This window comes from Silene latifolia, chromosome 4 (assembly GCF_048544455.1).
Source record: "Silene latifolia isolate original U9 population chromosome 4, ASM4854445v1, whole genome shotgun sequence".
Taxonomy (NCBI): Eukaryota; Viridiplantae; Streptophyta; class Magnoliopsida; order Caryophyllales; family Caryophyllaceae; genus Silene; species Silene latifolia.
The window spans coordinates 21,481,820-21,495,202 of NC_133529.1; the positions used below are offsets into that span (position 1 = coordinate 21,481,820).

The 13,383-nt window shown below is 35.7% G+C and overlaps 1 protein-coding gene across 1 annotated transcript; it reads right to left on the bottom strand.

The window, feature by feature from the left end:
* Positions 1–281: 281 nt before the first annotated feature.
* On the bottom strand, positions 282–3,833 carry LOC141651218 (uncharacterized). The gene is made up of 2 exons (XM_074458937.1): positions 3,213–3,833; positions 282–326 (listed from the first exon to the last, which is right to left on the bottom strand). Exons 1-2 carry the CDS (start codon positions 3,831–3,833, stop codon positions 282–284), a joined length of 666 nt encoding a protein of 221 aa, XP_074315038.1.
* Between the last annotated feature and the right edge of the window lie 9,550 nt (positions 3,834–13,383).

Genomic DNA, 13,383 nt, shown 5'->3' on the forward strand with positions numbered 1-13,383 from the left:
GGGTTCCATTGCAAAAATGAGTACGTTTTTAATCGCACCCGCTTCCATACGAAATCATTAAACTTGGTGACTTCAGCAAAGCTCTAGCCGTGGGACCTGGGTTTGCCGGATGGGCTCCAAGAGATATTTGAGCTTCCCGTCAGCGAAAGCAGATTCCGTAATGCCGCCTCCCGGTCCGCGAAGTTGGATCCATCATTCTTCATCGAGTAGACCGATTCATCCGATTCATGAAGATCCTAAGCCAGGACTCACGGTCCAATGTGGCACTTGGCATTGGGTTATCACTTGAACCACCATTTGTAGTTTAGCGAGTTTAAAAACGTGATCTACACCGAAAAGAGAGAAAAACAAAACGAAATAAGCAACTCATCGAGGTGATTTAAGTCTATTTTAAAATTCATTTTAAACATGTAGACTCTCCCACTTGCATAATTGATCTCCCTCAAGAATGATACAAGTGATCCCAAGACTCAATTTCTCGTAAACCGATAAGCCAACTGCTTAGCTAATTCTTCCGTAAGAACTCTTGGTCGATAGATTTCTGTAAATCCTATCTATAGTCCACCATAATCACAGGATCGCATTTAGTGATCATAGTGTTGAGATAAAATAGGTCAATCGGTTCCAACTTACCCGACGTAGAAGGGGTCATATTATGCCTACCGACGAAGAAGGGACTCATTGGAGTTTGACCTATAAAGACCGTTCTCAATTTTTGTTTATACGAGGAAGATCCCATCAACAAAATTATAATTCATTTTAAGTGAACGAATAACTAGCGTTTGTCGTGAATGAATTTATTTGGATGATGGCTTAAAAAAAACGTGTGACATACGAATGTCAAAGAAAACTAACTCGTGACCTCTATATGTGTCAGTTTTCATGCAATTATTAGGTGGTTTGGTTTTTAGGCGGAATATGATGCATACTATCGTTACGATAACATAAATAATTGAATGCAATACGTAAATAAAATTTCCTAGTGTGGCCTATCCTAATAAAAAGAACAAAATACAACTTTGGAATCCACCGTTGGACCCAAGAAGCTTGTCTTGTTGTTCCATCTTGATCCAGGTAGCAGGAGTGAGCATCTGGTCTCCGTCTTTGGTCTTCTCAAAAATTACAATTGAAATTACAAAATATAAACCTAATTACATTCTAATTAAAACTGTAATTACAAGTGAAAAATCCAAAACGGAGATACGAGATCTCAAAATACAACCAAGACCGTGTTCCATCATTACGGTAACACGTTCTACTAAGGCCACACTAAGTTACAACCGTTTGCAAAAATTAAATACGTAATAAAAAGGCATTCACGGCATTCAAGATAAACGATAAATAAAAATGCATCAACTAAAACAAATTCATTCGTGACATAATTCCGTAATTATGTTAAATTTATCCAAACCACCTTTTAATGATTAAAATTCATGTGATAAAACCGCTTCTATCATTTAATTTTAATCCATTACAATCCGTTACTTTAAAAACGCTTTAAAATAACTTAATGGTACGTGTGTGAACCGTTTCACAATCATAGCGAGTGTACTATATCCGTATAAAGTACATATTGAAGCCAAAAGAAAATTTAAATCAAAAGAAACAAAATTTCAAAGCTTTCAAAGATTTAAATCCCTCGATCCAGGGACACAAGTGCTCGATCGAGGGACAAAAGGCTCGATCGACCGTCCGCAAGTCGATCGAGAGGGTGGCAACAAGGTGCTCGATCGACTAAACCGTGGTCGATCGAGTACTTTTATTAGCACATCCGCCGATCGAGTACGAGGACAACTCGATCGAAGCGTTAAAGGGGGTTTTGAAAGGGGTCGATCGAATACAACAGGGACTCGATCGAACAAAAACAAGGCAGAAAAAGCACTCGATCGAGTAGAAACATGCTCGATCGAGGTCAAAAATTCTGGAAATTGCAAAACCCTCGTGAAAAACAGTTTTGTCGAGGCAAAATCAAATGCAATTTTGATCAAAACGCATCAAAACAAATTTAACAATTGACAAAACATGACATATTGTTATAATCTCCGTATAAAACAACAATATGCATAAATCAAAACGAAAACAAGATGAAATTACCGTGTAATACATGACACGGTCTCAAAAAATTTCTGCCGTGTATATTAGGCACGGTTTTCGAGACAAAAGCAAAATTGTTTCAAGATTGTTTTATGAAAAACACATGGAAAAATTTACGTGGCCTCGCTCTGATACCACTTGTAGGTTAATATCCGTATACTACCCTTTAAATTTAGGACTATAACGTAAATTTAACATGCGAATATCGTCATAAAACATAAATACAATATAGAAACGATAAGGAATTAGAATCAACCTCGGGTCCTTATAGTGCGGCGTAAAGAACAGAAATCAAATGAGATTCCCTCCTAATTGTTGCACCCAAGACCTTGTCCGAGATATGCCCTTGTGCTAGAACGTGTTCTCCGATTGCCTTGCAATATTGGGAGAACTTGTTGTGTGTTTTTCACTGGATGAGAGATCCGAATTTCGAGAGGCAATGTTCTCGAAACCCTAATTTCTTTTGGCAAATGATGATTAGGTTACAAAGAGGAGAGACCTCCTCTTTGTATGGTTCGGCCGTGAGCTATGAATGGGGAGAGTGGGCTTTCCACTTTCTCTAATTTTTAACTCATGGTACGACCCGAAATCCTAAATGTATATGACACGGTCGATCATAAATCACATTATCGGTTATCGGAATTTAAGGCATCGCTAATAATACGGGTTAGTTGAATTATCAATACGTGTCCGACAAAAAAAATTATTGTATAATTATATTCAATATACATTTAATTAAATATAAATCGTTTATATTTAATTTTACGAATTAACTGGTTAATTCGCCTTAGCCCATGATATTTAATCCGTATTAAATATAGTATCTCAACATCACATATTTGACTAATTACTAGTCAAATAGCTCGGACTAACTGGTTAGTCAATTTTGGCATCTACATGACAGTATTTTCATACCGTCACATCTCTCGAACGTATCCTATAGGTGTGACTTTTAGGGACCAGTTGATCACCGCCATCTGTATGACAATAACGTCAAACTTATCTAGCAAGCCAACCGTTATTGATAAACGTGGATCAACTGATAATAATACCAAAGTATGCCCTTTGATCCTTTTAGAGGTTTATAAGTCCTTGCACTAACTGTTAAGGACACCAACCCCAACAAATTCTCTTGCTTCAGCCTCGCGTTTATTACCATCCATCCAATCTAAAAATTTAGACATACCGATTGTCGGACTGTCTAGAACTTCATCAATGGTATCGTCATCATTAAAAACAACACTTTGTTGATCTTGCAAGTGGAACTGCAATCGTTCAACAGCAGGTGTGCGAAAATGAATACTAAAAGAAAATATCCTCCATACAGATTTACATGCAGAGATATACCTACAGTCGTAAAATCTTCGTATTTCATCGATTTGCTCAGGGTTCTCATCATTGCGTCGCTTATGAGAGGATTGCATCGTCACACGATCAACGCCTTTGTTTATGTACTTGAACAAATACTTAATAGACCTTGATTGATTGCACCATTCAACATTGATATGAGCCCGATATTTTAACAATAACTGCGCATTATATGGGACGACGAATCCATTATCAACAGTTTCCCCATTTTTCTCAAGCAAAACACTTTCTTTTCTCCTTCTATAAATAGGATACCCCTCACCATCAACTATTGTCCTCTCGTTAGGTTTTTTGGGAAAATGTCGACCACATTTATTACCAATCATACATGGCGAGTTTGGAAATCCTTCGCCACATGGACCATGAATCATAAATTCTCGCTTTCTGACATTTATATAGCTGGGGTGTTCATTTGGATCGGTATTTCAAAGACTAATAACTCTGTCGATATCCAAGCTTCGAAACTTGTCATCTCGATGTAAAAACAATAAAATGTGAGCATGAGGTAGCCCACGTTTTTGAAACTCAATGGTGTATACAGCTGCAGATTAATTTACAATAAACAGTTTTTTAGGAAGAAACAAAAATAAAGAGAACATTATATTAAAAGATCCTAAAATAAATAGAATTAATAGTTTGAAATTTTACCTCCAACTGCTCGTCTAAATATGTGTCGATCTTTCAAGTCAGTCATCAACTCTTGAAGTTTAATTTCAAAAACTCGACAACAAATATCTGGTCTATCCTCAGCCCTAACTCCTTTCTTAGAAACCAATCTTGTTATTTCCGCCATTTCGGTTACGGGTAAAAGTAATGAACAAATCTGGATAACCTTTCCACTTACAAATAGCCATTGTATCTCGATAGTTTTCTCTCATGTATCCATCAGCTCCTACATAACTTGAAGGTATAATGATACGACTCCCAACAGAAGATGGGCCAACATTTCCTTGATTAACAGCATTAGCAAGATTATTGTATGTTTCTGCGCGCAAAAGTTTCTGATTATGTCGAAGGAAGGACAATATTTGATACTCAACCATCATATAACCGTCAACTAAAAATTGTTGAAACAATCTGCGAGACAACATAATCGTGGGAACTTCGCGGGATAATGGACGGTCCTGAATGCGAAATGCAAGCCACTCTCGCATTGTCAATTGATTCCTTAGGTTTTTTCTTTTACTGATTTTGAGAGAACTTTCCCTGTGTAATATACCTAATCTAAAACCATCTTCACCCGAAGGAAATAATAGAGGATATTGTAATGGCAAATAGGAAGGGTGAAGCTTAGATATTCGCTGTAGTGTGCCAGACTGTTTTTGAACAATAATATCCCTTTGCTCAGTTGTTGGCCCAATATCTCCTTCAATAAGTGCAGCAACCTCTGAAGTAGTTGGAAGATTGTATGTTCTACCGTCTGTTTGCCTTCGGGATATCAACCTAATACTCACTTCTCCATCAACATCGGTAGACAATCTATCTCTAGCCATCCTAAATATTTTTGCCAAAGTGTTTTTCTCGTCTATCATTCGCTGAAGCGAATGTATGAGATCATCATTAAATCGATTTGAAGCACCGTCACTGCAAAGTTTAATTTATATATAAGATTATTTTATAAACAATTTGGAAAATGTACATAATATTACAATTACATAAAAACACCATACCTGAAAACATTCTTACGATTTTGAACCTCTTCCTCAGTATCGTAAATATATAATTGACAAAATTTAGGACGGCTTTGACCTTCGGGTAACAGACTTCCAATACGATGAACATTTTGACCACCCATTTTAAACATGTAAGGACCGCGACCTTGATTAACAGAATGATCAATTTTTCCACTCATCGATGTGAATGCAAACATCATGTTGTATGCTCGAATATTGCCAATAAAGTGCTTGCTTAAAGGATGACGATTACAAATTAGACCGTCTAGCAATTGTAATACCCGGTATTTTAATATGATATTATATTAGGCCGAGTTACCAGCTGGGTCGTGTAGTGTATTTGTGACTCGGGTAATTATGTGACTCGGGTTTTAATTAATCTAACTAGGCTAGGCCCGTATCGTCTTAATAGCACCTATCCTATATCTATAACCCATCTAACCAAACCCTAATCTTCCTATCACCATATTCATTTTAACCATGAGAAAAGAGAGAAAAGAGAGAAGAGGGAGCCGTGTGTGAAGGGAGCCGCGTGAGGAATTGCGAGGCGATTTCTCAGCCTATTCTCATCCTATTTCGTAAGTAGACTATCCTATTACCTCTTTATTCAATTATTAGCATAATTATAGTAGTATTGGGATAATTTTCGTAACCATAGAATTGGTTTGGGGGTTTTTGATTATAAATTGTATGAGATAAATGAATGGAATAGTTACAGCAATTTACAGATTCGTTGGTCTGTGTTATTTGAGTGTTTTACCTATCTTAAAGCCGTGGGATGCAAAAAGTTAAAGAAGAGACTCATATTTATTCCAAGCCTAGTTTATGCTTGTGAAAATTGGTAGCATTTCACCGTGTAGTTTTTCCTGAAGAAATTATTTGTGAACGTCTATCTAAAAAGTCCGCAAATCAGTAGAGGCTGAAAGATTACTTCTAAAACATAATTTAGATATTGAATTGGTACTGGGTCTTTTTCATATATTTAATTTAAAGAGTTTAGATGAGTTAGGCGTTGGTTTTACTTAATAATCATTTGTCAAACTCGTTTTATGAATCAATACTTTTTATGCGACGGTTTCTGTCAGTTTTTGGAAATCAGTCTGAAAACCCTTGATAAGTTTGGAATTTGAGAAAAATACGTTAGATATAAATTGTAGCTAAGACTCATGGGGTTCCAATTCAATTGGCCTTGCATCAATTCGAATTTTCTGGAATTAGTTATTCATTTTATACCGAGTCTGCCATGAGCAGGACAATCAGGAAAAGTCATGTTTGTTCTTTAAATTGATATTCCTATTAAGTTATGATGAGTCTAGGTTATGTGCATGATTAATTGACTGAGTAGATGGTAATTATACATAATTATGTTATGTAGGTGATGGATAAGTGAAGGATCATAAGTGATTGATTGTGTGTGCTTGGATTGCGAAAAGGTAGGGAAATACACTTGACTTATTATCGTTGATGTTGAATTGTGTTGACTTGTTTGTGTTTCGTATGACCAAACTGTGAACGTTGACTTGCTTCGTGGCTGTTGATTTACGTTATGATTCATATCTTTGAAGGTGATTGACTGAATTGATCGTATTGAGTATGTTATCACAACATTTGGTAACCGGCATGATTTTATGATTGATCAGTTCAAAGATATATATATTGTGTTGCATTAATTTCTTTTGAGCATTCATATGCATTGGAGATGGAGGATGTTGTGGTGATGTGGTGTGGTGAAGATGATGTTGTGATAAGGCCCGGGCGGGTTCTGCAGACTTGCCCTGGTGTCCTCAACAAGGAAATGGGCGATCGGCTACGGTCGATATATAGTCTACCGGGGATCGGTATGGCTGGGTGTTCCGGGTTATGAGATATGAGTTGAGATGGAGATGGAGGTGACGGAGGAGCATGCATATCATATTTTGTTGTTTCATTGTATTCCCTACTCAACCTCGTGGTTGACCACTGTGTATTCGTGAACACCGTGACGATCCAAATATTGGGGAGCGGGCTTGACAGTTTATGAGATAGGATGGGAGCTTGATGGGCGTGAGACACTGGATCCGAAGACTTAGTAGCTAGATCATCATTTAGAAGACTTTCACTTTCATTTATGTTAGTTCCTTGTAATTTGATGTAAAAGAGGTTTTGTAATAATTAAGTTAAAGTAATTATATATTTTGCCTTGGAGTTTAATTTGTTATTCACTACCTCAGGAAACCGAGATGGTAACAGTCCGGTTTATTAGGGAATGTCTTGCTAAAGGCTCCTTCATAAATCGGGGTGTTACAAAGTGGTATCAGAGCGAACGATCCTCAGGCCTAAACCAATGAACCCAATGAACGTAGGATGTGTCTAAATAAAATGAACCCCTGGGAATAAACTGTTAGGAGCTCACAGTGCGGTTAAGAAGGCGCCCTTAATACGTGCTCTTTTGCCCTCTCAGTTTTGAACCAGGTAACCCGAGAGAAAATTGAGTGAATGGGGTAGTTAGAAGGAAAACCTTGGATATAATCGAGTTGATGTATACCTTGAGACCCATATATTCTAACCATTCTGCAGGACAACGTCACGGTAAGTATTTTGTATGAATGATGACGTGATCATATGATGTTGTGGAGATGAGAAATAAATTTTCGTGTTCAGATTGATAATCAATGAAGTGTTGGATTGTGGTAATCGTGAGCGTGAAAATAATTGCGAATTGATGATATTTATCTGGATGGATGTGAATGACGTGTTGATAGTGCTATTATGTCTAGTGATATGCGGTTATGTGATCCCGAAGCCATGCTAGTATAGTATTGTGATAGTAATCAGAAACACTATTGAATTGCTTGTTTCTAGTCATAGCAATCGTGATTTAGATGTAAGGAGTAGATCGAGATGCGAAGGGATTCTATGGGATAGATGTTTACGTAAGTACAAAGTGTGAGATTTAAGTTGGGATGGGTTAGTATACATAGTATGTTCATAAGAGCTTGTAACATAGTAAAGAATGACCTAGTGCTGAAACTCGTTTTGTTTGATTTTACTCTTTAATTGACCTTACTGCCATTTCTTTTCTGTTTATTGCCTATGGATGAAAATTTTATGAGAGATATCCTCATGAGTTATTATTCATTTGGAATTGGTTTCATGCTTATAGGATATATGGATTAGGAGCAATAAATATTTTAGTGGGCTGTGGTCAGGAAGTTCCTGTGCAGTGATGTTTCGACCAACGATTTTGTAAAAATCCTCATTTAAATTGTATTAATAATTTTTGCATAATTCCAACTCCATCGTTCAGAAGATTCGCATATGTTTTCAAATTGATAAGCCACGAAAATTCTTGATGTCTCTATATTAAATGGTAAGTTTTGCAAACTGACCCAAGTTTCGGACCAATTGCTGTCACATACTTGTTTGGACCAACTGAGTTGTAAAATCCTTTAAAAATTGAATTCTTGAGTTTTGGACCTCATTCTTTTTCTCACGAATTATTAACTCTCTGTATGTTATAAAAAGTAATATAACTCAAGTTTTCGTTGAAAGGTTATTTATTCGTGATTTTTTGGAAGTTACAACGTGAATCATAACTTTTAAAATGTGAATGCTATGTTGAGTTTTCATGCAGTTGTTCGATTATTTCATGAGCCTTATTAATGTGAAATTATAGTGTCCTTATATGATGATAGTAGCACACATATTCATTTGTTATGTATCTTAACTAGTGATAAAAAAAATTAAAGTTTAGTTTATAACATTGTTGGCATGATAGTATGAGTGAAATTGAATAGCTTAATTTGATTCTTAATCGAGGGTGAAATATTTTATACGAGTCCAGTTGTTTGCATATTTTATGCTTGGCATGTTATAATATCTCTGGTGTGTTCATCATATTTGTATAGTGGTCGGATATATATAAATATAAAACTATATTGTCATATCTTGGTAAAGTTGGTGGCGTTAAATGTTAACTTGATTGTTCTAATATACTCGCATGAATATTTATAATAATTATGTTCAAATGTTTACACATGGATGGTAGTAATGAGTATGTCTAAATGTTCACACATGTAGGATGTCATCCGAGTTCTAATGTCTTTTATGTGAGTCTCAACGTGCCTATAGTTATACTTATTACTTTCATTGCATTAATTTATTTCAGTTGAACCTAAACTTATGATATGATAATAAAATAGTGTTGTTGCTCCTTATTGGATATGTTCATAGTTGTATTGTCATGAAATGCTAAGGTAATTGTTGCAATTGTCACGATATTTGAAATATAGTTTGATATAGTTACGATATAGTTACGATATTTGAAATATATTCTCGAACCGTCGCTATGAATTATAATGAGATAACCCTTTGATGATTCACATGTTATGCGTATGTTTAAATGATAGTCGTTATAGTTACGTTTAATTGAGCCGCGAGTTGCCTATTTGTTCAAACCGTGCAAACCAGAGAACTTGTTCACCTTGCTAATCTTTTGTCATAGATAATGTTTTACAAGTTATATGATGGTATATGTACATGTTTAAGTTGTTTATGCGATATCTTTTATTTTGCTGAAAATGAATTATACTGAGTTGATGGATACAATTGAATGGTATGGTTGCTAAAATGTTAAACATATGTGTGATATGGAAGTAATTTTGTTGTTATTGTGAATCATATAACCATTAATACTCAATTGTAATTTCAGTTGTTTGACTTCTACATTATTAAGTTAATTACTCATGACGACAATCGATGGTTCCGTAAGGAGTTTAACTAGGAATTTTATAATGTGCCTCCGATCTAAACTAATAATCTTCTTATATTGACTATATGGTTAGACTCTTGTCTAGTTCTTATGACGTGATAAATCGTTTTAAAATTTAACATGTGATTGAGTTGGTACTTATACTTTTGTGTGACCATGCAACCTGTGATAAATAGATCTGTAATAAAGAGGTAAAATTTTGATTGAACACAGTTAATTTGTAGTTACTTGCTTTACATCATGGTACGAATCGTATGCTTTCTTTGAGACGTCACCAGGGAATGTGTACTATATAAAAGGTCTCTGATTAAATGCTGTAGTCGTGTTAGCCGTGAATATAACTGAGTAAAGAAGTGCAACTAAAATCCTGATGTTGAGGTAATAGTCGTTCATTAGTAAAGATAGGACTGAAATGAATAAGATGAACCCGTAAATTACGAAATATGAGTCGACATCTAAGCTTGTATTGTTTGAAGGAATTGAGTTAAGTTTATCTGATTTTGAGTCAAATGGATTCTATGGACGGCTCTGTTATAAGATTTATGTTAAGAAAGTTATTCACCGTCCAGTATGAAAGTAAAAGTTTTGAAAATGAAGTTAAATTTTGTCGTGTGAGTATAAATTGAATGAGATTTCCAGCCGATTATCCTGGTTGTATGGTTTCATGATATTTGCTAGTCTGGGGGAATGAAGCTAGAACGGAGTCACAAATAGTGGGTTAATTTAGTCATGTTGTTCGTTCATGTAGTGAATTAGTGGGTTGTGGTTAGTTACGAATGTCAAAACGGGAAATGTAATGTGGTGATTTAAGTGAGTTGTGTGTTAACATGGTATGTTGATATTAGCATGATATGTAATGAATATTTGTAAAATTGGTGTAGTTAAATACATTTAATCTTTTATGTCATGGTGTTGGGTGCAGTTTAAATATATTTAGCACCAAGAATGAAATTTTATGTATGATAGTATTGTATGTTAACTTTCCAATATCGTTGTTTACTCGCTTGACTGACTCGACCAATAAGCTTGTAAAATTTGCCAATCAATGTGAATGTTATTGCATGTATTGATTGATATGAAGAGTGTTTAGATTAATACTGAAATGTCTTAAGTTATTCAACATGGCTTTTGCTCCGATCCGTGACGATGTGTTGTAGCAGCAGTAACTGTAGCTTCCTTGAGAGAGCTTGTATATTGATTGTCTTTAGTAGGGATTAGTTAACTTGAACGTGAGTTGTGAATCTTTTATCCTCTTTCAGTTGTTAGCAGTAGTTTGAGAACTTTTGTTATAATAATGAAGGTTACGGGGACGTAACCATGTTTAAGGAGGGTAGGATTGTAAAATCTTTATACTTTCATGTGTGATTTCTCAGTTTGGCTATATTGGTTATGCGTTGTGTGGGTTATGTTGGAGTGTTACATGATGTGTTTCTGTTATGGTTAAACTTCGGGGACGAAGTTTATTTTAAGGAGGGTGGAATGTAATACTGCGTTTAATACTCAATTTGGTGGGTGCCTTACATACTTTTGTATATGCGTTTCATAATTCGTTTGCGTTGGTTGGTAGAGAGGGTAAACTTCGGGACGAAGTTTCTTTTAAGGAGGGTAGACTGTAATACCCGGTATTTTAATATGATATTATATTAGGCCGAGTTACCAGCTGGGTCGTGTAGTGTATTTGTGACTCGGGTAATTATGTGACTCGGGTTTTAATTAATCTAACTAGGCTAGGTCCGTATCGTCTTAATAGCACCTATCCTATATCTATAACCCATCTAACCAAACCCTAATCTCCCTATCACCATATTCATTTTAACCATGAGAAAAGAGAGAAAAGAGAGAAGAGGGAGCCGTGTGTGAAGGGAGTCACGAGGAATTGCGAGGCGATTTCTCAGCCTATTCTCATCCTATTTCGTAAGTAGACTATCCTATTACCTCTTTATTCAATTATTAGCATAATTATAGTAGTATTGGGATAATTTTCGTAACCATAGAATTGGTTTGGGGGTTTTTTATTATAAATTGTATGAGATAAATGAATGGAATAGTTACAGCAATTTACAGATTCGTTGGTCTGTGTTATTTGAGTGTTTTACCTGTCTTAAAGCCATGGGATGCAAAAAGTTAAAGAAGAGACTCATGTTTATTCCAAGCCTAGTTTATGCCTGTGAAAATTGGTAGCATTTCACCGTGTAGTTTTTCCTGAAGAAATTATTTGTGAACGTCTATCTAAAAAGTCCGCAAATCAGTAGAGGCTGAAAGATTACTTCTAAAACATAATTTAGATATTGAATTGGTGCTGGGTCTTTTTCATATATTTAATTTAAAGAGTTTAGATGAGTTAGGCGTTGGTTTTACTTAAGAATCATTTGTCAAACTCGTTTTATGAATCAATACTTTTTATGCGACGGTTTCTGTCAGTTTTTGGAAATCAGTCTGAAAACCCTTGATAAATTTGGAATTTGAGAAAAATACGTTAGATATAAATTTTAGCTAAGACTCATGGGGTTCCAATTCAATTGGCCTTGCATCAATTCGAATTTTCTGGAATTAGTTATTCATTTTATACCGAGTCTGCCATGAGCAGGAAAATCAGGAAAAGTCATGTTTGTTCTTTAAATTGATATTCCTATTAAGTTATGATGAGTCTAGGTTATGTGCATGATTAATTGACTGAATAGATGGTAATTATAAATAATTATGTTATGTAGGTGATGGATAAGTGAAGGATCATAAGTGATTGATTGTGTGTGCTTGGATTGCGAAAAGGTAGGGAAATACACTTGACTTATTATCGTTAATGTTGAATTGTGTTGACTTGTTTGTGTTTCGTATAACCAAACTGTAACGTTGACTTGCTTCGTGGCTGTTGATTTACGTTATGATTCATATACTGGAAGGTAATTGACTGAATTGATCGTATTGAGTATGTTATCACAACATTTGGTAACCGGCATGATTTTATGATTGATCAGTTCAAAGATATATATATTGTGTTGCATTAATTTCTTTTGAGCATTCATATGCATTGGAGATGGAGGATGTTGTGGTGATGTGGTGTGGTGAAGATGATGTTGTGATAAGGCCCAGGGCGGGTTCTGCAGACTTGCCCTGGTGTCCTCAACAAGCGAGTGGCAGATCGGCTACGGTCGATATATAGTCTACCGGGGATCGGTATGGCTGGGTGTTCCGGGTTATGAGATATGAGTTGAGATGGAGATGGAGGTGACGGAGGAGCATGCATATCATATTTTGTTGTTTCATTGTATTCCCTACTCAACCTCGTGGTTGACCATGTGTATTCGTGAACACCTGTGACGATCCAAATATTGGGAGCAAAGCGGGCTTGACAAAGCTATGAGATAGGTCGGAGCTTGATGGGCGTGAGACACTGGATCAGAAGACTTAGTAGCTAGATCATCATTTAGAAGACTTTCACTTTCATTTATGTTAGTTCCTTGTAATTTGATGTAAAAGAGGTTTTGTAATAATTAAGTT

Bases quoted from the DNA above. Each gene is read 5' to 3' on its own strand.
- LOC141651218 (XM_074458937.1), bottom strand. From the start codon at position 3,833: ATGATTCATGGTCCATGTGGCGAAGGATTTCCAAACTCGCCATGTATG. The intron at 327-3,212 runs GTTGGTGTCCTT...TTTTCGGTGTAG, and splicing joins AAGCAAGAGAATTTGTTGGG to ATCACGTTTTTAAACTCGCT.